This window comes from Ixodes scapularis, unplaced genomic scaffold, assembly GCF_016920785.2.
Source record: "Ixodes scapularis isolate PalLabHiFi unplaced genomic scaffold, ASM1692078v2 PGA_scaffold1__304_contigs__length_218370807, whole genome shotgun sequence".
Taxonomy (NCBI): domain Eukaryota; kingdom Metazoa; phylum Arthropoda; class Arachnida; order Ixodida; family Ixodidae; genus Ixodes; species Ixodes scapularis.
This window is the reverse complement of record NW_024609846.1, coordinates 123,626,376-123,653,279: the sequence shown is the minus strand read 5'-3', so window position 1 is coordinate 123,653,279 and position 26,904 is coordinate 123,626,376. Positions and strand designations below refer to the sequence as shown.

Genomic DNA, 26,904 nt, shown 5'->3' with positions numbered 1-26,904 from the left:
TAACCGATTTTATGTTTTCGTCACCGACGGATGTTTATCGGTGTTTTTCGGTTAAAACCGCAAAATGCACACCCTATAATCAGGGGGTCATAATCTGTAGTAAAGAAGCGTAGTCCGTGGGTTATTATCTGTAGTAAAGTGGAGAGTTGGGCTACTTGGTAAGATGACATCATACTAAAAATAGCGCGCAGGCAGTGAGCACAGTGCCTGTGCGCTGTTTTTAATATGGTATCCGGGACAGAATGCACGTTGTCCCTTCCCTCCCGAGAAAGAGGAAGACTGCATCGGTCCTCGTGACATCTAAATTCCGCCAACGTTCGTCGCCATGTCGAGCCGCCTGGTGAGCAGGACGATCCGCCCAACGAAGACCCTGGAGTCTCTTGCAGAGTCCTCGCGGCGTGCCTCGGCGCAGGTCAGCAAGTACGTCAGCAGCGCCAGGAGTAAGTGCGGCGCTGGCGGCCTCAAGCCTTACGTGCATCGGTCGGTATTGCCCCGTCCTGTTAAAACCCGTACAAAAGACTGCATTCGCGCTGCGCTGAAGAACGAAGGCTGGACAACGGGTGAGGCTCTGGGTGTTAATCGGTGGCCTTGATGAGGCTATTTCAGTTTGTAAAAAGTCAAAGATCAGCGTGCAGCCCCGCTGAAGGCGCCGAAACCACACAGGGAAAATAAGAAACGATACGAAAAGAATGTGTTCTTTCAACTAACATTTATGAAAAATCCATCCCAGCACCCGTGCGTTCGTCCTTTTGAAAGGCGAGCAAAGTACGCGTCATACCAATACCACCCAAAAGAAAAAGCCTGCGCCTCGCCCCCCCCCCCCCCCCCCCCCCCTCTCCCGTCTCTCCCTCCCCCGCCCCCCAAATCGTCATCACGTTTTGCCGCCAGCGCATCTCGCAGCGTTTTACAACTAACGCGCGACGCTAGCAGGCGGCGACGCCAAAGCGGACGCGTCTGCCGCTTTGCGGTGCTCTCGTCGAACTTGACAGTGATTTCCATTTGGGATGGGTCGGGGACCCACTACCGATGACGTCGTGCGCTGGCCTTGTCTACTAGGTGGTATTGGTCATACACACCAATGCTGTAAAGTACACTCTCTGCAGTGTAGATCAGAGCGTACACGCCTGTTGCGATTGGTCTGCGGTGCGGAACTGGCCAATCGCAGCATGCAGCGATGTCTCGGTCCCCTTGTCCCGCTTGGTCCCGCCGTGTAGACAAGGGCCCCAGAATGCCTTGAAACGTTCCAACAAGAAGCTTCTGTGCCGCGGCATTTTCAGAGCCCTTGCGTGTGGCACGTGCTTGCAGCTGTGCTTCTACACTTTGTTTTACCATGAGTGTTGAAGCTATGGATAATTGCAAGCATGGCGCCTCACTGGTGCCTCATTCGTGCAAGCATGTGCAGCGTGCGCGTGAACGTATAGCTTTGGCAAGCTTGTAATTGCACGTACTTGCCCGCACGAGCAGAGACATGGCGGCGGCCAGATGCCGTGTTTGGTATCGTCTTAATGGCGCCGAGATGTTTCGGTGGCGCCCTCTCATGGCTCCAAACCGTGATGACACAACTACAGTGGCGCGTTATCCAGAAGGTGTGCGCATGCGCGACTGCACGCGCGAAAATCTGAATCTTTGGTGCCGCTTTGGTGGAGTGCACATAGGATTTCTGATACAGCTACGACCTGCCAGCGGTCGCACCCTATGGTCGTACCGCGGCATCAATTACGCTGCGGCACGATCGTTAGCAACGTGATGCTTCAATGTATTGGACGGTACAAGTTACATTACTCTTCCTTTACATAAAAACAATTGCGACTTTAAAGAGGCGGATTGCACCTTGTTTCAGCGTAGAACTAGCTGCGACTTTCGGTTTGTCGGATGGTGAGCATTTTAAATGAAATTCTTATTTCCTTGGTCGCAAAGGCCGAACATTAAATATTTGAAAGGGATATCTAAAACTCGGAAACAGTTTTTTTTTTTTTTTTTTTTTTTTTTCTATTTTATTTTATAATGAAACGAAACGGCATATACTGAAGTCCGAGATTGTTTTAGTATGTTTTTAATACCCCAGGTTAACTTGTCTGCCTTCTTTTCTGCCCGTCTTTTTTTTTTTTTTTTTCTTTTTTTTGATCTTTATCAGCTCGCTTTACTTGTCACTCATTCTTGTGTTCATTTATGAGACGAATTACCCAAGCGACGGTCGCAAAGGGGTGAGAATCTTTTATTCCTTCGTGGCTGCCACAACCTTCCGAAGACCACCCGACGTTGACTTGTAAGAAATGGCGTATAAGCCGTGACAATTTTTATCACTTGTTTTAACATTGAACTTAAGTCCAAAAACTGAGACAACGTGGGCTGAACAAGTAATGCTTTATAAGATTTTTTAAAAAAAGCAACTATTTCACATCATTTTGAGCAGAAAACATGAGCACACGTAGATCAGGCAAGAAAAAAGTTGTAATAGTTTACAGCATGGCATTTAAATAATGGTTACAACGTGCAGCGCGTACATGGTTACAATATGCAGCGCATTATCCTATTGAGGTTAAACCATCTAAAACCTACACGCTCATAACAATACATTTAACCGACAACTGCTTTCTGACAACCAGGTAAGTCTCGGCTGAGCAGGGTATTCGAAGGGAAAGACCCATGGTTCCACAGGGGCGTATTAGAGCACTATATAGCTCCTTCGGAGCAGAGTAGCGCAATCTAGAACGCCGTCTCTCGGCGACTAGCGGCGAACGCCCGGAGGTTCCAACTGCGGTCAAAAATGCATGGAGAACGTGAGAAAATCGTTGTTTCTTCAGTTTTGTGGGGATGTGCGGAATGGAAATCATTTTTGACATAATAATGAAACATTTTAGGATAATATGCGATAGGTTTTGTGCCATACAAGAACGTAACTTTTTTAAAAAAAATTGCCTGAGCGGCATCATGCAGCAGACGACACGGCGACGTCACACCATTCACGTGACCCGCTCCGGCCAAACCGAAAAGCCCATCTCCGCTGCGAGCAAAAATCGTCTGCTTCAAACGCCATTGCCTTGGAAATTGCCTTCTCAAAATTTGCACACGCATCCGATATTATTAAAACTTTGATAAAGTGTTTAGCGCTTTACTAACTTCACGACAGGCTAGTTTTGAAAAATGTGAACTCGCCGTTAGTTTTTTAATCAGCCGTGTTATGTCGATCTCCATGTATTCTCCCATAGGGCAGGCTGCCTCCTGGAACCCTGAGTACCACGTGACTCGCGCCGAGCCGCTCTGTCGGCCATGTTGTCGGCAAAACACGGGGTTCAAAGGATTGCGCTACTCTGCTTTGTAGGAGCTATATAGTGCTCTAGGGCGTATCTGGTTCACGCAGACATACAGGGTGTTTTTGTTTTATTCTTTAATAAACTTTACATAGCTTACAAAAAAAAAAAAAGAAAAGACGTGGCAGATATGCCGTTTTTCGCTATATCTGTAGGGCTCGGTGGACAATAAATGGGTGAATAACCGTTTCAATGTTTAACAATTAACCAAAATCGGTTAGTTAACTTGTTTATTAACGGCTTAATTGGCCATGGTGCAATTGCAGTTTTAAAATGAGTCATCATTAGCTCGCTTTCCGAAGCGACAAACACGCACGTGCTGGGCTGTAAAGATCTCACGCTGGACTGTGATTTTGTAAACATTGGAAAGGTCTATACGCCATTTATGATGCAACAAGAGTACACTAATTGTTTATCTTAAAGTCGGCCTCATTCGATCACTCGCCATGCAAAACCTGAAGGCATTTTTTATTTGTGTCCGACTCAGAGCGGCTGTCGGAAAGTTGGTCGCAGAGTTCGGTGCGGTTCGACCACAAGGCCGTCTACGTGGGCATCGCGGCGGTGTTCCTTCTCCTTGTCTTGGTGGTTGTCGTGTCCGTGGTCCGGACGAGCGCCGAGGCGTCCACGAGGCCTTCCGCCGTCGACGTGGCCGCCGCAAGCCGCGCTCCGTCCGTCCAGGTCGAGGCCTGCTCCTCGCCCTCGTGCGCCGACGTCTCCCGGCGGCTGCTCATGTCCCTCAGCCACGAGACGGCGCCGTGCGCGAACTTCTACGAGTTCGTCTGCGAGGGATGGAGGCGGAGGCATCCGCTGCGGGAGGACAAGTACCAGGTAAGCACTGCTCGGATATTGGGGAATTGTAGTAGACCGTTTCCGCAGCCCGCTAAGCACCCGGATAGCGCTCCGTACAATCCGCCACAAGACCTTGAACTATGCAGGGAAGGCTGGCGGCGCGCATGCGCAGCTGCGGTGTTTTCTTCGGGGATACCGTAGCGGAGGAGAAAAACGATCTACTACAACTCCCTAATAGGGAGTTGTAGTAGATCGTTTCCGTGGTTCGGTTCGTAATCAAAGAAGCAGCTAGGCGTACGCATCCTTGTCGGAGGCGGTAGTGCCGATACCAGCTAAGAGACAAGGTCTGCTCACAGTGGATCCAGGCAGGGCCCCCTACCTTGCGTCAGCTTCGTCGACAGCGCGTCTTGCAACGTCTCGCAACGAGCGCGACGTCGAATTTGGACGCGTCTGGATGCACGCACCTGCCGCTTTGCAGCGGCCCTTTTCGTGCTTCGGCGTGTTTGCCGCTTTGGGGCGTGTCGGGGGGTCCACTAACGATGACGTCATGAGCACCTAGGCCTTATCGTCTAGGTTGTATTGGTAATGCGTTCGACCAATGTGTTACGAATAAAAACGTTTGACAAAGAAGAACTGAAATGAACATTTAATGAGACTAACTTGTGCCTAGAAACTAAAGAGAAAATTACCACGCGTCTTGCGTCGGCGACGGTAGTGCGACCGTATCAAAGCGGCCCGTTAGCACTGCTTTTATACACGCGGTTAGTTTAGGAGTGTTCCAATCTAGAACACACGATGACAGTCGAGGATGTGCTGGAACGTTTCCAGAAGAGTACACAATCATAAAAGAAAGGACATTGTCGAGCAGGGTTTGAACCCGGTTCCTCCGTGTATATCGATATAGTACGGTACATAATAAGGCCGCAGAATTAGCACTAATTATAGTCGCTGACAGGTGAATAACCCAATAGACGCTCCACCTCGAGCGACGTAGCTTTCTGCCTTTGAGAACGTTGTACGCGCAGCTAAGCCCCGGCTTAAGGTAACGAGCGTATACGCTGGAGGCAGAGCTTCTACATTGGGTTTTTAATCGTCCGGAAGTGTCCCATTAGTTCGAACGCCGCGTCTGTCGCGCAAGAAGTAAATAATTACTGGCAACCCTGATACTATGCGGAGAGCTAGTCGTCTGCTTTTTCCGCTGGAGTTGCGATGACGTCAGAACGACGCTAAGCTCCGATTAAAAGGATAGTGGGTAGACCTCAATGCTATAGATGCCTCGAGGTCTGCCCACTCTTATTTTTTTTCATCAGCCAATACTAGTTCGGCGTTCTGAGATCATCGCAACACCTGTGCAAGAAGCAGACGAAGTTGCGCTCCGCATATTTCTCTCCCTCTCAGTGTTTATTGCTCCTCCTCCTGTGTTTAGTGATGCATCTGATGCATCAGATCCATAAGTACTTTTTAACGCTAGGGCGAACACATCCCATTGTGTAAATCTAGGTCAGACAACGGGCGTACAGTGCCAAATAGTTCCCTTGCGGTACACTTTTGGTTTCAGTTTTTGAGTGAGAGCGAAAAAGAAATAAACATTTGTCTCTCTTCTTGTACCACCCAGACGGTATAACAAGTTTAAACCAATTAAAATAAATGAATAGGGCCGAAATACGTAGGTGATAATTTTGTAAAGAAGCCAATTTGAAACAAAATGCTAGGGGCGACAGCGAAATCCCAGGTAGGGAATATGCTTTAAAGAATGTCAAAGGGCATTTGTTTTATATTTGTAATTTTTTATATTGATTTTCTTTTTATTTTGTCTGTACCTTGTGGTACAGACAGAATTCTTTGTATCCAGAAACAATTCCACTCTCGAGTGGATACCCTAGCTGCGTGCAATGTCGATTATATAATTGGCCATTGCCAACGTATCACTAGGCAGATGATCGGCCAATCAGCAAAGTTCGGCGACCGACCAAACTCCGATTTCGATACTCCGACATCGGGCCATGCTCCTGAAAGCTGTGACTCCCATAGATGTTATTGGATGCCGGCCACGAAGCAAGGAACACGTCTGGCATTTTCGTGACCACCGAGGAAATTGCATCGAATACTCATCCACAGGATTGGGCCCCCTTCTGACCCAGTCATTGATTGAACTGAGGACCGTTGAAGGTGCCAACCCGTTACAGTGCACCGATCGATGATAAACGGCTCGACCAATAACGGCCGTGTTTTTTTCTGCTGCTGAGATATTGAGTAGATTCTGCTCTGGGTGGATATGGATCCAACATAGTCAATATCCAGAACAAACTATGAAATTCAAATTTATATAAATTACGCTTTGTTTCCTGGCCAATATTGTCTTCAACGCATCTCATGCCGTAAAGGCATAAAACTGGAAACGTAAATGCAGCAAACCGTTTTCCTTGGAAATGCATCCACTGGCCGCAGGTGAGCGTGCTGACGGAGGCCCAGCGCGAAGTGCGCCAGATGCTCATGGTGTCCCTGGAGACGTTCCAGATCGCGCGGAAAAACCAGTCCCAGATTGACAAGCTGGTGGCCCTGTACCGGTCCTGCGTGGGCAGCCTCTCCCGCTACGGCAACAGCGTGCGGTCCATGCGCGGCTTCTTCCGGCTGCACGGCCAGCCCTGGCCCGAGCGGTCCGCGCCGCAGCTGGCCGAGCTGTTCGACTTCCTGCTCGAGCTGGACATCCGCTGGCACCTGGGCGTTACCTTCACCTACACCATGGACACCGACGAGCGCGGGCGCAGGGTCGTCTCGCTCTACCCGAGCAGCCCCGACAGGCGAGCAGGCTTCTCTTGCACCACGCCAGCGAGCGAAATCCGAATCAATGATTACAACGGCACTCGAGTCGACAGCATAAATAAGCTTCATTACGTCATCATCGCGCAGTCGGCACTTCATAGACTGTCAGTACTTGTAAGAAGCACGGAGAGAGCTTTTGTCTAAGAACTTTATTCTTGTGTGCAGGTCCGTACTGCAGGCGAACGTGCGTGCCGCCTACCAGTCGCTCATCACCAAGATGGCGACGATCATCGGCGGCGAGGCCAACTACGTGGACCTGGTGGAGACCGTGGTGCGGATCGACAGCCTGCTGGTGTCCAGGGCGCCCGAGGGAGGAAGCGTGGCCGTTCCCTGGACGCGCATCATATCGGTGCTACCAGGCACCACGTACCAGATGTGGCTCGATCCATTTGACAAGTACCACGCCAACGGCAAGGGCATTCGAAGCACCGACATCGTGCACATCCACAGCCCACACTACTTTAAGGTCGGCGCGTTATCTCCTTGCACTCGGAGGCTGACGGGGTAAGAACGGCAGGGGGGCTCTTTCCAATGCCTGGCCTCCAGCACACGCCCTTCCGCTGCGCTTGAGCATGGTCTCATCTAAACTCACAAAGCCTGGCAAAGATCTGGCAGCACAGAGCATCAAAGAGCCATTTCTCGGGGAACCTGGACGTCAGCGCACAGCTTTGGCAGCGGCGAGGACCCGAAACACTTGCACGCTCGGGAGAAGTGTGTTTTGGCACCTCGCCGCAGCGGGGCGCCAGTCACGTGACTCTTCTCTCATCTGTTGTCTGTCGCTCCACCTTTTCCATTTCGGCGGCCGGTTCTCGTGGCGATCTACCAGGCTTTGTCGGTATATATACGAGGCGATGGCTTGAGGCTTACGAGGCATCGATGCAACGTGGAAGGTGGGAAGCTCGCGCTGGAGGTGGGCAGGTGAAGGATCTTCCTGCCGTTTTCGTTTTGTCAGTGTCTAGTCCACGGGATCGTACGAAGCAACATTCTTCGACGCTTTCTTTTGAAGGGGAGAGAAGGTATGAGCTTCTTTCCTTCGCGTGCTTTTCTTGCGGTCGCAATGGCGCATCCAGTGTTCTTCAATCATTTTTCGCCATGGGCCACATCACACGTTCGGGCGCACAGCGGACTGGAACTGAGAACATGCCAACGTAACGTAAGAGAGCATATGAAGCAAAATTTATGCACAGTTCAAATACCCACTCGGAATCGTGCTTACTGGCATTATGGGGGTATTCACTGGCGGCCATACTTGGGTGCGTAGCTGCTGCGCGCGTGCGGACGGCAAGCTTCCACAGAGCTTTTGCAAGGCGCATTCCGCACCATCAAGATTGCGGTCTTGGGATTGCCAGTGGGTGAGTGTGAGCTCGTGCTGAGCATGCCCGGTGAACAGTGCATTCAAATAGGGCGTCCAATGAATATCCCCTATCCAACTCTCTGGCGTCACATAGGGACTAAGAAAAGAAAGCATGCGTCAAAACACCACCTTTTGATTTTTTACTGCCGAAAAAATATGCCGATTATTAAACCTGAGACTACGGCGGATGATATTAAAGTAGCGACTTCTCTTTTATTTAGAACCTTAGTTCCTTGATAACTTTCTAATGGTGTAGAAAATGTTTGTTTTAAGTTTTTTAATTGAGGTGGTACTTGCTCTCGAGTGTATTGCTCGAGGCGCCCAAAACATCCAGCACGCATTTTCTCTGCAGACACGAACCCCTCAAATATGCCACACATGATGTAAGACGCCTCAAATTATTTTAGTGTTGCATCTTAAACCCATCTACATCTTAGTTTGTTCGGATTCCTGAAACAGGCCTACAGCACCGCCATCCTTTTGCTTATTTGTTTTAATGCTTTTTTGTAAAGCTATTACTTTTTTTCTTTTACAACACGGATGTATTTGCCAAATTGTAAACAAGTTTCTACGATCCTCCAGAAGATCTCGCTGCAGCTTCCCAGACCGCAGTTTGCAGAAAGACCGAGAGTAACCATTATGGGGCTTACTGCCCTGTTTGAAGTTTACGAACTGTATGCAGGGTGTTTTATTTTAATTTTAATTTTTTTAATAGGGCGTGACGGTTAGACGAGCTTTGTCTTTGCCATTGTTTATCAGGATCAGTAGAAATCAGATGTGGGATAATAATCACGCGGTAAGTTGACTAATTAACTAAATATTATTAATGAACTTATGAATTATTAGTGTTAAGGGTCGTGCATGAATCGAAATATTGACGGCCATTACTATTAGAGGTCCGGCCGATTTAAAAATAATGCGAGAAAAATAATGGTTTTTGATGCATTAATCGATAAATTTTCACAATTTTTTCGACCGATTTAAAATTTGCGTTTGAAAAGATCGTCGCGAGCCCTGCCCACGTCGTTGTTTCAATCATCATGTCACCATCTCGGCAACGTTTCCTTGGTAGGTGCACTGATGACACAAGTGACGACGTGAGCTAAACCAACTATGTCACGCTTCCAAGCGTCATTGTGGGCAGGGCTTAATGTGCTCTTTTTCTCTATATTTTAAGTCGGGTAAAAAAACAACAACAGGATAATTGATCAATTAATACCTTAAAATTATTATGTTTTCGCAGTCTTTTTAATTGCTCTGGCCTCTAAAAGTTATTCCAACATGAACCCTAAAACCAGTGAATAAAACGTTGAGATTTTATTTAATGAGTCAACTTATCCTGACTATCATCCCCTTATTTAATGTCCGCCGAGTCTAATAAACGCATGTTAAAGACAAAGCTTGTCTAACCGCACCCCCTATTTTTTTAAGTGTCTGACAAATTGTTAGGCAATTGCGTTCCATACAATTGAAAACGAGCGTGTTGGTTAATAGATACAAAACTTGAAACAATAAAACAGCGAGGACGAGGACGGGAACAGGACATCTTTCATTTAGCAACAAGTTGTTGCTAAATGAAATATGTAATGTTCCCGTCCTCGTCATCGCTGTTTTATTCTTTCAAGTTTTGTATTTCATACGTGAAACGTCTAGCATCACAAACGTTTATATTATCGTTTAGCAGCTCGTCTAGCCTGTTCAGTAAAACGCCTACGTTCACGGCGCTCTTCATTAAATAATTTAATGCGTGGCATGTCTACACTCGAAGTGATAGACCTGGTGATCTTTGAGAACCTTCTAACCCATTCCTCCTCTCCCACCTCGCCTCCCTCTCATCACTCTACCCCTATTCACATGACCTCCCCGTTAAGCAATCAGCGTCGAGCACCGCACTCCTTCTCTCCCATCCGTTCACCAATCAGTGTCGAGCCTCGCTGCCACGCTTTTATGTATACCTAGGCTGCACTTTTGAGCTGCACGATATGCCGAACGCCTAGCCAAAGAACGTTTTACGATAAAATCTCTTCGGATTAAAATCAAACACTACGTGTAGTGCCTTACAGTTCCCGGGGCGCTCCGATTGCTTGCTCGCGTCAACGTTGCTGTACGACGGACCGAGCGGGCAACCACGCACAGGCGATGCTGACGCTCTTCCTGGACAACGTGTCCAACGGCCTCTCGTCCTGGTACCTCGGGTGGCGGGTTGTGCAGCTGCTGGGCTGCCACACGTCCCACGAGTTCCGCAGCCTGCCGGAGACGCAGACCCTCTGGCCGCAGGGGCGCTGCTCGGCGCTGGACGTGCACAGCCACTGCCGCTCGTTCGGCCAGAGGCTCATGAGACCGCAGTGGCAGGGATTCGTCACCAAGGTACGTGCTAGAAGCTTTGTCTCCAGTCTGAACACATGTAATTCACACAGCAACTGATAACTAGTTTCAAAGTGGTCTTTCGGCCTTCAATATGTCGAACCGTTGAAGGATCTTTCAAGATTAAGCGAAGTGTGTTTCGGAAGCCATGAAAGCTACGGCTCTTGGTGTGTGGAACGTATTTCTCAAAATCTATACAGCTATGCTATAAAAAAAGAAAACGTTAAATAATAGCATTTAAAATTTGCAGCCATAATCACACCATATTACGGCTTGAACAAACCACTCGTATCGGTCTCGAGAAGTCATAGTATCCGCATGTTTGTATTGCTTTTTTTTTTCTTTTTCTGAATTATGAATGATGACAATAATTTTTCAAAGTAATAGTACTGCGTGCCGTTAAACATATTTTGTGTTTCAATATTCGTTTATAGCTGGCATTTTGTCCCATAAATCAAGTTTTAACTATCAAACATTGTTCATACGACGGTTCGTCATGCTAGAAGTCGTTTTTTATTGCCTTACCACGAGGCGCTCGATCGCCTTCTGCGCAATAAAATACGCTTCCGACCCCAAATGTTGTTTATAAATTGACTTTTAGCTTACTAGGCGCGTTTCTGTCCACTAAAACTCGTTCGTACGGCGGCAAATTCACGCGCGATTTGCTCACTTCCATAGGGCATCGCGGCGTCCATCAGCCAACGCCCGTGACGTCACCGGAGGAGCACTTCGGCCTTGTCTCTTAGGCGGTGTTGGGCAGTCCCCTACAGTTATTTGCTGGCAAATTTAGCGAAACGCGGGGCAGCATTACGTGTTGCCCCGGGATGTACACTGTGGTAAACGGAGGGGTGTCCGTGGATCTCTTTGTCAAAATGACCTCCCCCCCCCCTCCACTACCTTAACTAACTACATTTTCAGAATACCCGTGATTTACTCTTCCCGGCATGCTATGTAGTATCTCCAGATTAAGAATAGGTATTGAGGAACCCGCGACTGTGCCAAAACTTATATTCAGATTTCTTCGCGCTTTCCTTGGGCGTGACGTCATATGCTGTAAAAACTTTCAGGTCGAGCAAACGGTCCAATAAACAGAATATGTCGCACATCTATAATTTTCTCTTGGTCTGCTGAAGTGAGTTTCCTCGCCATTCGATTCACACCACAAACTTCCCACCGGGAACAAGTTCTACTGCCCATATATTACAACATCGTTCGTCACGTTTACGGTGTCGCCAGTAAAATCTTGCAGTGTGAAAAAGCGATGAGGGCTAAATTTTGAAATAAAATAACTTCTCGAGAAAAATATGATTCTGACCTACAATATGAGCTAGTTCAGCCGTGTCTATCGACGCGTTGAACCAAGTTTGAGGCAAATCACCAACCATACACACTTTTATGTAAAATCACCCATGATCACGATGGGAGTGTCGTGACAAGGGTTCAGACGTTTTTTGGTCCGCCGGTGTCTTGGGTAGGCTGTTTGGAATCGCAGAGGCCCTGCCTTGTCCGCTCGTCCCAGGTGTGTTGTTTGTGGCTGCTGGAGACACATCCACGGGCTCGTGCCGCATGACGATAGCGGGCGCGAAAGAAGTGAATGCCCGTAGTATTTGCAGCCCCCCGCGCCGCCATCTCCAATGTGCATATGCGGAAATTACGTGCAAAGTAAGTTGATAGAGAAAACCTTCAAACACACGACACGAAGTTTTTCGGGAAGAAGCACGCGCGGATGAAGGGAGCCGACGGCACCTTCGTGGCTGACGTGATAGCCTGCTCGCCGCGTCATTGGTGCGAACAAAAAACAGACGTTTACAATTCTCTGTAATGCCGAATTAGAGCGCAGCTCTTGAAGAGGAGGAAAGGAGGGTATGGGCCCCTCCTCCCCATTTGTACGCTCCCCTCCTCCTCCCCCATTTAGCGAAAAATATTCGCTAAATTTCCCGCTAAATTTGGCGAAAATTTCCCGCTAAATTTAGCGGAAAAATTTCTGCGCTAAATATAACGGAAAAATTTTCTTTACATTTAGCGGGAAACTGTCCCGCTAAATTTAGCGGAAACATTAGAGAGTTTTAGTAGATCGTGTTTTCAGGCCACGCTAATCGTAGCGGGAGCTCGCGCTGCCACTTCGATGCATGCTCTAAAGCGCGCGCTCGTAGCGGTAGCGGGCCGTTGAAAACGGTCTACTAAAACTCCCTATTTTCCCGCTAAATTTATCGGAAAGATTTCCCCGTTAACTGTAGCGAAAAATTTCGCCGCTAACTTTAGCGAAAAAATTACCCCGCTAAATTTAGGGGGGAAATGTCCCATAATAGGGAGTTTTCGTAGACCACGTTTCCCCCTCCGCTAAGCCCTCCGTAAGGAAAAAGCGGATGGCCTTGACTGTAGAGTTCTGGGTATTCTAGCGGGTTGCGGAGAGCGTTGCGGGGCGCAGTTACGCCGACGGCGACAAAGACGCCGCTCAAGCCGGAAACGGGCGCTTTGCGGATCCGCTAGTGAATCCCCTCAACTGTTGCCGCTAAGGCAAAACGACCTATTTCTGCCGCCGAACGAGGCGTTTCGCTGACCGGAAGTGACATTCTTGCGCAGCGCAACGCTGCCTACGTCATGAGTACGCGTTCTTCCGGGAGCAGCAACGCCCGGGAGAGACACCCGAGGTGGGAACTCTCGCGCGATCTCGTCATGTTTGACGGGATGTTACGAGAACAGCTGCCGCAGCCGGCGCCTCCGCCCGCTCGTCTCCGCCGCCGCCGGGAGCGAATCCGCTCCCGCGGCAGCGGTTTTCTTCTCAAATGTAACCAAATGCCCCCCCCCCCCCCCCAAAAAAAAAAAAAAAAAAAGAAAGGCGACGGCGTTTTTGTGTCTGCCGCGACAGCATGTTTGCCGCGTTACTGGTGTACGCCTCAAGATACGTCAATTCCGTGACCAAGTTTTCGTGATATCGACTTACAACTTTGCATTTCCTTCCAAGCGCGGAGAAAGATGTGCGGTAGTTCTACTTTTATATGTCAAAAGGTGTAAAAAAAAACGCAGCAACGTCGGGATGTGAGGAAGATTTAGTAGATCGTTCCGATAACTCCGATAACGATACTGGGTACTTGGCGGACGCCTTTGCGCGTGCATTTTGTCGTTATCGGGTACTGTTATCGCAGGTATCGAACGATCTGTACTCAAACTTTCTAGAAGAATCTCGAGTTGGGCAAGTTGGTACATCTTAGATCCGAAAAGCGCCAGAAAACAAGGACAACAGAAGGAATAGCGCATCGTTTCGTCAGGGATGGGCAAAATACATGCAAATATGTATCAAAATATAAATACAAAATACTTCGTCAAAACTGTATTTAATTACAAGTCTAATTACATTTCCAAAAAAGCATTTAAGTACAAGATACAAATACAACCAAATGTATTTGGTCTCCCTCCAAATACTTTTCCAAATACATTCCTCAAAATTTGCGTCAGTGACTTCAGGGCACCTGCAACGGGTTTCTGGGTATCCCATTTTAATCTTGCATCGCACACTCGAGAGTTAGTGTGCGAGGCTCCAGTAACGTAATAGAAATATAATCACAAAAAAAAGATGTAATCTGCTTGGACTTAATAGGTGAAAAAAGTACAGAGCTTCAAGCAGTTTTTTTTTTTTTTTTTTGTCGATTACATTTTGGTATAGACCAACAAAGAACCGAGATGACCAAGACGCGCAGCACTAGCTAGAGAATTCTTTTATTGTTGCAACTCGCACAGTTATGAAAGATCTGACGACCCGCGCATTTAGAAAGTTCCAGGGAAAAATATGGATGGAAATCAGGCTGGAAAGCATCACAAGTTGTCACAGGCACTTATTTAGCCAGTCTGCCGGTGAACGTCGATTTCGTCACTATTCTTGCCCTGGACTAGCACCGCAATCACAAAGTCACTAAACGCTTGTGCTTGATTGAGAGACACTGCATTCGGTGCAGAACGTTGTTTTCTTCCTGCTCTGGACACTGCCTTTAAAATTAAGCCGGAGGAGAAAAAGAAAACAGCCTCATGGCCGAATAAAAGATGGAGACTATATCTTACAACCACATGCATAAAAACAAGAATTGTAACTTTGGCAATAACATTTATTTAACGTAATAGAGGCACGTATGCCCGGCACCCGCGGTGAGCGAGACGCGAACCGCCGCAGGGCTAGTGTATCAAGAGATGAAGAGTTTCTTGGTTTGTTATTGCCGTTGGCATTGAGATGAAGAAAGAGCAGCTTTGGACACGTCTTAGGATGAGCAAAATGAGTCGTGACAATAAATTCGAGGAATGTATTTTCGCCCACAAAATTGTATTTAATTACAATCGTATTTGAAATACCCACGTTTTAGTATTTAAATACACACGTCAAATACATTACCCAATTTGTAATTAAATACAAATGCAAAATACACAAAGTATTTGAAATACGTATTTTAAATACTTGTATTTGAAATACTGCCCATCCCTGGTTTCGTCTATTCCTTCTGTTGTCCTTGTTTTCTGACGCTTTTCGAATCTAAGATCTCAAACTTTCTACTGAGCCCAAAAACAAACGCAGGTACTGCTCTCCCCGGACGCCGTGTTCGACGTGCTGGGCGTCGTGAAGCGCGTCCGGGGCACCCTGGAAGACCGGCTCCGGCATGCGTCCTGGATGGACCCGGCCACGCGGGTGGCGGCCTTCGCCAAGCTCGAGGCGCTCCGCGAGACGCTGCCCAAGTTCTTCGTGTTCGACGGCAAGACGCCCGAGTACGAGCGCTACGCCCGCCTGCCGGACCTGTCTCCCTCGTTCGTGGACAACTGGCTCGCCGTCAGGCAGGCCCTGGGAGACACCGTCGACCGACGGGACAACGCCACCTCCCCGGTGAGGACGCGGGCACGGGCAGTACTGCCAGTACCCCGCCTAGAAGACAAGGCCCACGCATGACGTCATCGTTAGTGGGTCCCCGACACGAGCCAAGCAACGAACACGCTGAATCCGCAGATTGTACTCGAGCTCTTACACGGAATGTGTAAAGCCTCGTATGGGGCGCGTGGGCCGTTTGCAAAAGTCCGAGGACACCTAAGCACTTATGAGTTTTAAATGAGAAAGCATGAATGTCGTTCTCCCGCTCCCTTAGTTCGTCTGAGGCGTAGTTGCGTGGACGGCCACGTTTCGCCGGCGGACGGCTGAGCGCGCGCTTTTGTGAAGAGGACGCGCCGCGCTGAGCTGGGCCGTGCGACTCCTCTGGAGTTTGCCCCGGCAGGCTGTGGCTCTGCCACCACCGCTACCTCCTCTTACCGGCGGCCGCGCCGCTGCGTGGGCTGCGCCGCCAGGGAGAGGGCTTCTCTAGTGACTTTTTATTTTGGAATTACGCCGCACGGAGAGCCAATGGGAGCCTCGTTCCTTGATTACGCGCGCCAGCCAATGGGAGCATACTTCATCAGAAGTCGGCTTCACTTGGGAAAGGGGATTTTAGGCTCCTTTTGGCCAATGTTTGGCGTGGTTTGAAAGCTGATGGCGTCAGTTCGCTCCATGGGACAGTTAATGCTTTCGAATTAATAAACGTTGCAAGGAGGCGAAAGCGTCCATCGTCTCAACAAGCGCCTCCGAACCTTTTTTCCGCCTCTGCGCCCGCCATCCTACTTGCCACGTGATAACTCCCGCAGGCGCACGGCCGGGCAATCAACCTGCGCAGGATGTGTCCGCCATTATATTGCAAACAATCTTGGTTCGAGTTGCCCCCTCTCTTAAACGTTGGCCAGGCTTTTCCCAAGAAAATACAAGCATCTTTTAAAGCAAGTTTAGATAAATAAAACTCAAGATCAGCTGAAAAATAAATTAAAACTGAACTTATATTTTGCACTATTGTTATGCTATTGCAATGTTTTTTGTGTTTTTTTGCAAACGCTTGTTTTTATAACATTAATTACTTACTTGAAGCGTGTTTTTATTTTTCGTTAGGCTGCCGACAGTGATAAATTGTTGTATTGTTGTTTTATAGCGGCGCATCAAGGCCTCGTCAGACCAGCCTTGATGCTGCAGAGAATGTGCATTGTGTGAACGAACTTCAATAAAAAAAAAAAAAAGTCCCCCAGCCTTTCCACTGTAGCAGAGCGAACACTGGAGAGGAGGCGCGTCCCCCCTCACATCATCTCAGGTGTTCGCTCTGCTAAAGTGTAAAGAATTGAGGGCTTCGCCGGTGCAGCAAAAGGGCCCCTATTCGCACGCAAGCTGACAGTGCGGTGGGAGCTACGCGCTCGTTGGACCGCTCATACGTCTATCTCTTCGTCACGTGATCATGCCCTCGCACGTACCCATGCGCAGAGAGGGGAGTCAGGTGACGTACGGAAGGTGGTTGATTGGTTCGACGAGCCGGTAGCTCCCACCGCACTCTCAGCTTAGGGGTGAACGGAACACAGTGTTCAGCAACTGTCTTCCCACAATCTGTTCCCAGTCCGGCGACGAGGAGCTCCTCCAGTTCGAAGTGTCCTACGTGCGCTCCATGAACGAGCTGCTGCTCAACGTGGACGTCCTCGTGCGCCCGGTCTACTCGTACGGGGTGCCGGCGGCGGTCAACTACGGCGCCCTGGGTGCCATGCTGGGCACCGAGCTCACGCACGCCTTCGACTACGAGGGTGGCCAGGTGGACGGCGTCGGAAAGCCGGACAACTGGTGGTCCGCCGAGACGCTCAGGTCAGGCACCAGCGTCTGTTTTAGCGCCCAGTATTTCGGTGGCGCCCGGTTCCCATCTCTTACGTCACTATGAATTGCTTCACCCAACGTTACGTTACCAACTCATCTCACTGACGACACGCCACTGCGGTGGCGCTGCTGTCGGTACTGTGCATGCGCATGCGCTTCACTCCTCCCGAATTTGGTATCTGCTGCGCACACGCAGTGCCCACACCTGGTGTGGGCAAAGCGGTTTTTTTTTTGTTGAAAACACTGTGTTAATATGTAGACCATTCCAATAATCATCTTCTGCGCGCTACCGTTTTTGCCTACTGGGCTGGGGAAAGCGTTCTGAGCATGCGCGGTGGCTCCCTTCTGCGGAATAGCAGACGCCGCGCTTGCATCCGCAGCACAGTGAGTCTGCGTTTTTCGCCCACCCGTAAAGCCTCTAGACATCCGTCTTTTGAGAGGCCCACGAGACACTGTGCTTCAAAACCCGTGTATTCCATAAAGTATACCACGTAGTTATTCTAGCAGCCGCCACCGTTTGTGGGTGTTGAGCAAATCTTGCTTTCAGGAGGTCCATCAAAGGGCGTAGCATCGCCGGCTTGTCGTACTTTTTCAAGATTTCAAAACCAGCACAGTGCAGAAATTGCACGTGTACCAAACTGTATCCACGCATAGCGTTGGCCACCACTCCATTTTCTAAGCTAGGCGGCGCAAGCTACCGCCCGTTATAAAGGGTACAGCATCCATCCAGCCATCCATCACCACTGTCAGACTAGCATCCTTTGCCGGGAACTTTGTTGTATCCCTTCAAACTCAACACTCCAGCAAAACACCTAATTTAATCAACAGTACGGTAAAAAAAAAAAAAAAAAAAAAAAAAGCATTGCGTATCTTCTTACTTCCTCTGCCAAGAACCCGACGACAGCCAAGAAAAGAAAAAGAAAAAAGCTCGCAGTACCAAACTGAAAAGAATTATCGGTAGCAGTCTGTACCAGGAAGGAATCTCTTTGTAGGTCGCCAGCATTCCATCGACGAGTGCGTGGCTTGTTCGAGTGAGTTCCTAGCTTGCTCCATAGTCCCAGAACTACAACATGCTGAGTCATGTTGTTTCTGGCCGTCCTTCCCCGAGTCGTTGGCACAACGTCCACCAGCTGGCGTCCATCTGCAGGACTGTTTCGATTAGGGCTCTCAGATGCCTCCCGCTCCAGTTGTCGATTAATCAACCGGAATCTTCATCACCAGCGTTCATTCGAGTTGATACTAGTTTCAGGTGGTTTATTGTAGATGGTGGACGCGTCTTCATCGCCATTTTCAAGAATTTCCGCTATTTCTTGCATTATAAACCTGAACGAAAACAATGAGCAAACCACTAAAATACAAGCAAAAAGCTGTAGCCCCGACGCCGAGCCATATATGGTTACACGTAAAGTAGAACGACCGTTTGGTATGAAAATATTTTTGCCCGGCGAGACTTTTTGTGCGAAGGTTAATAAAGTCACTATTTCTGCAACTGCTGCTCAACCCTCCCAACTCGTTAGTCGAGTGCAACAAAAATATAGATATATAGATGTTTACGCGAACTTGCTATGTTCTTAAATCCGCAAGGAAAGTACTGATTTCGGAGGTTTCCACAAGGCGTAGATACATTGGGAGGTGTTATCGCTGGGGAGTAAAACTCCATTTTATTAAGTTGTACCAAAATATAAAAAGCAAATGTTTTTGACCCCTTATAAAATATTAAAATGTGCTTACACATATGACACGCGAAGCATAAATCTGTTAACGAAGAGCGGCAGGCTTTCAGAATATTGCTGCCGAAGTTAGTATTTCTATTTCCCGAGTACTTTGTGTTAAAGTAAACCCATTTCGAGTGCTCCTATTATTTTTTAACATAGAAACTAATGTCAGGAAATTCCAGAATCATACTTCGAGCTCGTTTGATGGCCCAATGATTACCTTGTTTTGCTAAGAGTAATATGCAAATTCGAAACCGCGTGCGCTTAGAAAATATGTGTTTTAGCTTTTATTTTCTCATGCTTCTGTTCACTCTACTTGCTCCTCTATTTGTAGCGGCTGTCGCCACTGAAGAATGTGAGGTCCAAACTCGAATTATCGTAACCGTCGCCGAAAGGCATAATCACAGGTAATAGGGGGTAAGAGAGAAAAATCTCCTCCTCCCCCTTATTCCTGATATTGTGAAAATTAAACAAGAGAAGACTAAAGCTATTCTGTTCGTCGTAATAACTGTATCGCAATCCTTACATCAGCGCATAAAAAAAAAATCATTTTCTGTGTTGTTTTGTTATTTTTGAATATATTAATGCGGATCAAAGATATAACGGGAGAATTTTTATCCCTTTTTCTAACTTTTCGCTGCATATCTCAATCGGTGCGAATGTGTCGTCGCGTTCACCACAGAAAGGTGCCTCTCTGCAGTTAAATCAAGTAGGCAGGCAAACTCGCTAAGGATAGGCATGGTAACCCTGAAGCGAAGGGACAAAAAAGGACGGAGATACACGAGACTCCAAACGCAGTCGTGTCTGACCGTCCTTTTTTGTTTCCTCGCTCCAGGGTTACCTTGTCTAGCATATATGCATACTGATGTGCCCTGTGTTTGTTAACCGTGGCCGATGTCTAACGCCGCACCGATGGTTGCGCCAAATACTATTAGGCAAAATTAAATTAGCGCCGGGGCGAACTCTGTGAAAAAAGAAAACAACAACAATAACTCTAAAACTTGTAAACGGGCTAAAAAACGGGAAACACCACCTAACAATAGGCAGTTTCAATAAAGGCCTGTTCACACACTTGCATTTAACTGCGACCGACTTCGACACGACAGGTTTTCAAGCATTTCGTGACGGATTACGACCGGCTTAAAAACCGGTTTTTACCTTCTCCGGTCCTAAGAAGTCGCAAGTGTGTGAACGGGCCTGAACTCTTTTGACGACACACGTCATATATAGCGTCTCTCGTCGCGAAAGCGAACTTTCTTCAATCACTGCGGTAAATGGCCGTTCACACAGTTGTGTTTGACTACGCGGTCGACTGCGACAAGGCCGGTTTTCAAGCCTCTTGTGACTTCTTAGGACCGACTACGCAGCAATGCATCAGGTCGTGATCCGCCACAAGAGGCTTAAAAGGAGTGCTAAAGGCCCGTTCACACTCTTGCGACTGAATAAGACCGAGAGAGAACAGACCGGTTTTTAAGCCTCTTGGGATGTCTTAGGACCAGCTCCGCTGCAGCGCATCCGGTCCTAAGACGTCGTAAGAGACTTAAAAACCGGTCTGGTCTCTCTCGGTCTTACTCGGTCGCAAGTGTGTGAACGGACCTTTAACCTCTCCAGTCATAAGCAGTCAAAGTGTTTGAATTAGCCTATATTTGGCGGTACAGTACGTGAATTTACTGCTATTGCTACACCCTGCACGCTTCTTTAGACCCGAGTTGCTATTAAAAAAAAAAGAAAGAAAAGATATCTGCCCGTCTATTGAGAGGATATATGGCGCTACTACCGGATTGATAACGGCCTGCGATAACAAACGCGGAAGTCTTTAAATGACACAAAAAGATAAGTACAGAGATATCGTATGTTTACGCACCGTACAGTAGCACGCATACACACTTGACTGATACGCACGGCTATAATTTCGCGCCCGAGACAAGTAGCTGGCATACAGATTGTGCGAGCTCAGAGATCTCCCAACAAAGGTGATTAGATGCATGTAAAGGCATGTGGCAGTGTACTACGAACGTTTGGTTGATTCACTCAGCTTTGATGCACCACGGGTACAGAAATAGCCTTCCGTCCACCATTGGTATGGTGAAAGCCTCGATTCGCGGCAGGTGTTTCGTATGGTTCGCTGCAACGTGGTGCATTAAAAAAAAAAGTAAATTACGAGTGAAACTTACTTGAATAAACATTTCTTTCCCAAACGTCATATGCGGTTCGTGGAAAACGATATAAAAATAATTGTCCGGCCGTCGTGTCGAGAGGCTTGGTGGCGAAGTCGCCGAACGACATCGACGGACGGAAAACAGTTCCCAAGCGACCAGTTTCCGACAGCTGGCCATGCATTATCTTCAGGGCTAGGTTTCTAGGTCAGATTTTTTCAGAAGCCGGTATAATTCATGGTTAAAATGTTTACTTTCACTTAACACAACAAATATATAACAAAAAGATAGACGTTTTTCCACCTCGTCGTAACGTCAACCTACAAACACTGCTTAAAATTTAATCTTCGGAGCCCGGAAAATGCGAGTATTTAATTTTATTGCTTGGCTAAGAACCCCGTCTAAGGCCGCTTTAGTAGTAATTTATCTTATGGCCTTTCAGTTGTATGTAATAATTACAATAAACCGACTGGTGCTGCGTTGCGCTCGGTATACTTTCGACGAGAAGCACCATTTTGTGGGAGAGGTTGCCGTGATTTAGACTTGTGCCTATCTCAAATAGTCTACTCAAGATACTGTATTTCAAATACTTTTTGAAGCATCTTGTTGTCTTGAAAATACTTTTGATCGAGAGTATTTGATACTCTATTTTAATTACCTTTCTGAGTTTCTTGTACTCATTATGTCAAATACATTTTTGGCATTCCGCCATTTTCCGAGTTTTTCAGGATGAATTTGCGTGGGCGTGGCACGAGCAAACGTGAACATTCTTTCGAGCAGCCGAATCCTGTTGCTAGCTCCGATTAGCTACAGTGACTTTGACTGAGCTCGTTTAAAAAAAACATCGCTTTTGTGCCGATTGGGACTCATATTTCAGCCCGAAGTTCGTACCAATTAAGGTTCTCCCCTCGCCTTCCCAAAGGCGCCTTTTGTTTCCTAGAGTTTCCCCCGAAAGCTCCTCAAACAAAAGAGGTGTTTTTACGGAGGTAAAGATTCCCATATTGGAGGCGCAACGCAGACCAAGAAACGACCTGCGACAGCAATGTAGACTTGAATCTCAAGGAAATAACAAATAGAAGAAAATGAGAAGTGGACAAAAAAAAAAAAAAAAAAAAAAAAGTGACATTTTTGTTTTGCTTCTATATTTAACCCCTCTACGGCAAAACGTCGAGGTCTTCTTTTGCTTATTTTCCTTTTGTCGTCAGTCCGTCACTTCTTGCTCTCGCGAGCACTTTCTGAAAGCGAACATTGATCAGCAGAAAACAGGAAAGGAAACGAACTAAAAGCTGGATGACCTCTCAAAACGCCAACAAAGTGTCCCCCAACGTTGAGTACCTTTCTGAACGCAACCTACTTGAAGAAGGTGCGACCACTGCCGTGGCTATTATATAGGTTCTCTTCTTTATCCATTCACTCATATCCGTATCCCAAGTTCGTTTATAGTGAACTCCCCATATACGGAATATGAATTTTAGTTAAACGATGAGTCTAAGGTGCGCCGCAGGACGTGATATTCAACGATGTCATTATAGGTAAAGCGACCTCTTTATTTCTGGCCCCCAAAAAAATGTTTTGTAACCTGTTTTAGTGATATTGCCATGCGCGTTGCCGAGCGAGCGCGTCGCCCAATGGTTACCGCGCTTGGCTCTCGCACGGAGCCTCCGGGTTTAATTCCAGGGAGCTGACTCCTCTTTTGTTTATTATTTCAACTTGACATTCGGGAAAGTTCGAGAACCTTCTCGTGTGATCGAGTTACGAATGTTCTACGCACCGAACGTTCTACGCCGAATGTTACCGAAACCCACGCGGGTACAAAAGGTGCTCCGCATCGCGGTCCGGTGTCAGTCTCGTCCCAGCGCTCGATCCTGTTTCTCCGACATCGACGCCTGTGACGCTAGCCTTTCTCTATTTTGCTTTTGGGCACAAGTTCGCCCCATTAAACGTTTAGTTTCTTGAGTTATTCGCCGCCCCATCATTTATCATTCGTGACAATATCCAGCTCCTTATAATTGGACTGCATAAAAAAGCTATGCGACGCTTCATTTTTTTTTTTTCGTTTTGTGTTGTTGCGTGCTAATAAACCATTCTAGTAATCCAGATTGGCGCAACCGTATAATAGTGTTTGCCACTGACGTCGATACCAATTACGCAATGCGGAAGTATCTTCAAAAATAATTGAGTTACATTTCTAAGTATTCGTACTCTACTCAAGATAATTTACAGGGAAAGTAATTTGAGTAGTATTGAAAATACTTTATGAAGCAGGTATTTAGTAACTTAACTTAAATACTTCTATCCAATATTTTGTCCAACACTGGATTTTTGACGCGAGGTGTACCAGAGTTATGCGTGTACTCTCGCAGGAGGTACCGCATCCGACAGGGCTGCTTCGCGTCCCAGCTGCGCAAGTTCCTGAACGACTCCGCGGACGTTGGCCGTCTTCTCCATCGCCTGATGGCCGTGAGCGCCGGTCTGCGACTGGCCTTCTTCGCGCACAGGTAAGGGCCCGCCCACACCCACGTTCTTGGGGTGTTCAAGTGGGGCCTGTTCTTGGTGAAAGGGATCATAAACGTATTTGGTTAGCTTCCCTAAATGCGTCTCGGAATGGATTATCAGCGTCTAGCTAATAACTAGGATTTATTTTTGTCTGTAAATAACGATAAACCACCAAAAACTAAGCCTCGAACCGGTTTTTTCCCTGAAGGTTGGAAACTCCATGCCCTTGTCCTGTTCTCTTCAACATAAGCCCGCGATAAACACCGATATTTATGTCTGACAGCAAAAATGAGCACTGAAAAATGCCGAATCTGCAGCAAATTGTAAACCCCGAAAAAACACCCTGAATTCTAAATAAAATAAACTCGAAAAATACGAAACCCCACTCGTAATTTATACGAAAAAGGCGTTCGTCCATCCCCCTTTCTAAAAGTCAGTCTATCAGTGCGGTCTAGAGTCGATCCCGGCCGACGCTCTAGATCGAGTGCCACGTACATCACCTTCATTAGACCAAAAGTTGTTGGGGCTTTTGTAACGGCCATTAGATATGGCTCTGACCTTTCAAAATAATGTACGCTCTCTCAACTCGCAACGAGAGCAAGTGATCGCGTGGCCCTTGTTGATTTTGAATGCCACCAACGGTCATCAGTCACGCGCTGTTGGTGGCAGTATACGGGACATGTGCTGTATATCCACACATTGTAAGAACTCAGTCACTTCAATCGCTGCAGCGATTGTAGAAAGCTCAACCCGAATGCCCGTTAAGGCACTGACTGCAACTGAGCCCAAGCCGAGTGCTCACGCAGTGTTTGTGTCCAATCTTTAAGGGGTATTTTATCAGTCACATTGCAACCACCGAAGCACGGATGTGCCGCTGACTTGCGGTCATATTTCGACGTCGTAACTTAAGAAAAGGGTGCTGTATAAGTCAGACTCGATCGCGGCTTCGCTATACTCAGAGAGCCACACGTTGTTCTCCACGGACATCGGAGTTCGGGGATGAAATGTCTCAAAGTTATCCGAGGAAGAGAAGGAAAACATTTTTAAAGTCTCGCAGCGGAGATTGCGTTTGTGACATTCTACTTCCGTGCGGTACTTCTCGCGTAACCCCTTCTACATAACAAGGCCGTTGGGCTGGACTTTCTACGTGACGTCACCTATCGGAGGCCAGCCATCAGTGCAACGTCAGCGTTCGACTGAGACTCGTGTTTTCACTGATTGAACATGAGTCCTATCCGAAGGCTAATACGCAGCACACGTCCAATGTGTGCCCCACTCGCGTATGGCCCCCCGCAAGTGACGTAGAGAAAGTGCAGCACTACGGCCTTGTTGTGAACGAGCTGTTGCGCCAGCCGTACGACTGCCTCTTAGCAGATTTACTTGATCGTTGAGGGCATGAAATCGCGTTCGGATTATACCCCGAAATTTCTTCGACACGTTTTAGCGCCATGAAAAGAAAAAAATCAGAAAACTTACGAGTGTGACAACTCGCTAAGTTTTGGCTCGAGCAGCTGGTGATTAATGGAGATGACAGAAAACGTAGAGGAAGTTAATGACAACATGACGTTTTTTTTTTTTTTTTTTTTCGACGCTGTTTTATTGTTCTCGTTTGTAGCGACGGCTTCGCTCGGACGTGAGACACAACAAAATGTAATTCCACTTTGTCACCTTCTTATTTAGTTTTAGACATGCACGTTCCGCGGTGTCGGTTGTTCCGCCCTTGTGCCGTGGCTCAGACTAAAGGCACTGGGCCCAGGAAAAGTAGCTCCAATATGGTTGCCACCTTTGTCCATAAAATATAAGCAGATCATCCGGCTTGATCTTTTTCTATTCTTTGCGAGAAGATCCGAATTCCCAGTGGCAGGTTACTTCGTAAAGACAACCGAGATTTTGATATTCATACTCTAACGGTACAAGCGCACATCATCGCGAGGCCTCCACATGCGGCGTCGACGATGGAGGCATTGAAATATAATTTTCTTCTCTCGAAATACGCGAAAAGAACAACATTATTGTAAGCGATCGGTGGAGATGAGCATGATTGATAAGTTGATTGCATACACAGTGCCAAAGACTGGTATATTGACGAGGAACGCTTTCTTACGATGACGCCATATGGCAATCTTGGCACGACTCGTTCGGAACGACCCCTTTTAAAAGCGTCGAACATTTAAAAGGATCGAAATCCTGATTGTCACGGTTACAAAGACCGAATCGTTTCGCGAGCTTTTGGTCTCGTGCATGTTTAGTATCTGTTTCTGCCCGGCTAGCAGCCTGGGAAGGCAATGGCGCCGCCTTACCGGGATTCGGTGACTCTAGCTCAGACCACCGACAATCGTCACATGACTTTCAAAAGGGGTCTATGCGCCTTTTCCGGCGCTTTCCATCCTGTCCAGAAATGCTGAGTCAGCCGATTGTGGACGCGTGCGCAGCGTCTGATATTCTACAGCTGCGAGCATCTGCGCATGCTCAGAGCTCGTTCCACAGCCCAGTAGACAAAGATGGCAGTGCGCAGAAGATCACTAGAAAAGGCGTCTGAGACGCCGTTCTTATGCTATGGCGAGCTATGTATAGGAGGGTGCTTATGCGGCAAGCGCACGTGCAGGGCGCACGAGTCCGAGAGCGGTCGCCGGAAGACCCTGCGCGACGTGGCGGACATGTCGAGTGACCAGCTGCTCTTCGTCAGCTTCTGCTTCCTGCACTGCCACAACGTGGGCACGTTCGCTGAGGTGCTGGACCTACGCGTCGGCAGGCGCTCGCTGGGACAGATCCTGTGCAACGGCGCCGTGGCCAACATGCTCGAGTTCGCCGAGGCCTTCGGCTGCCCCGACGACGCCAAGATGAACGCGCCCGCCAAGTGCAGGATATGGTGACGATCCGCTGGCCGGATGGACCCGGCGGAATATACTGTTTATTATATGCTCGCGCTTTTATTTATACCGTAAACTATGATTTCAATTGTGATTGGTGTAATCGACATCTTTTCTCGTTTTATTTCTTGGGCACGTCTTATACGCTGCCGGCGCTACGAGTTGATGTGTCTAATCAGACTCCGTCAAAAGCGCACAATAGTGTCCGTCGTGTTTCTATACGCGTTCTATCATCGCTGAACCAATCAGAAACAAAATAGGCTTGCGTTTTTGACGCTGCTTGATTGGTTCTTAGCTCGTAGCGTCGGATGCGTCTGTACTTGGGCTGAAACGAAGTATAC

The 26,904-nt window shown here is 47.8% G+C and overlaps 1 protein-coding gene across 1 annotated transcript; it reads left to right on the top strand.

Annotated features, from left to right (window-relative positions):
- Positions 1–325: 325 nt before the first annotated feature.
- LOC8031696 (neprilysin-1-like) lies at positions 326–26,625 on the top strand. Its single transcript, XM_042290319.1, has 10 exons — positions 326–440; positions 3,799–4,139; positions 6,549–6,901; positions 7,089–7,389; positions 10,414–10,644; positions 15,203–15,526; positions 16,953–16,961; positions 17,079–17,317; positions 23,561–23,695; positions 26,299–26,625. The coding sequence occupies exons 1-10, from the start codon at positions 326–328 to the stop codon at positions 26,564–26,566; spliced, it is 2,316 nt and encodes a 771-aa protein (XP_042146253.1). The 3' UTR covers positions 26,567–26,625.
- The last annotated feature ends 279 nt before the right edge of the window (positions 26,626–26,904 follow it).

What these genes read in the sequence shown, in the direction of transcription:
- LOC8031696 (XM_042290319.1), top strand. Translation starts at nt 326, where the DNA reads ATGTCGAGCCGCCTGGTGAGCAGGACGATCCGCCCAACGAAGACCCTG. An exon ending in TACCCGAGCAGCCCCGACAG is followed by an intron (nt 6,902 to 7,088) that starts GCGAGCAGGCTT and finishes TCTTGTGTGCAG; the next exon opens with GTCCGTACTGCAGGCGAACG. An exon ending in CTGGCCTTCTTCGCGCACAG is followed by an intron (nt 23,696 to 26,298) that starts GTAAGGGCCCGC and finishes GCGCACGTGCAG; the next exon opens with GGCGCACGAGTCCGAGAGCG.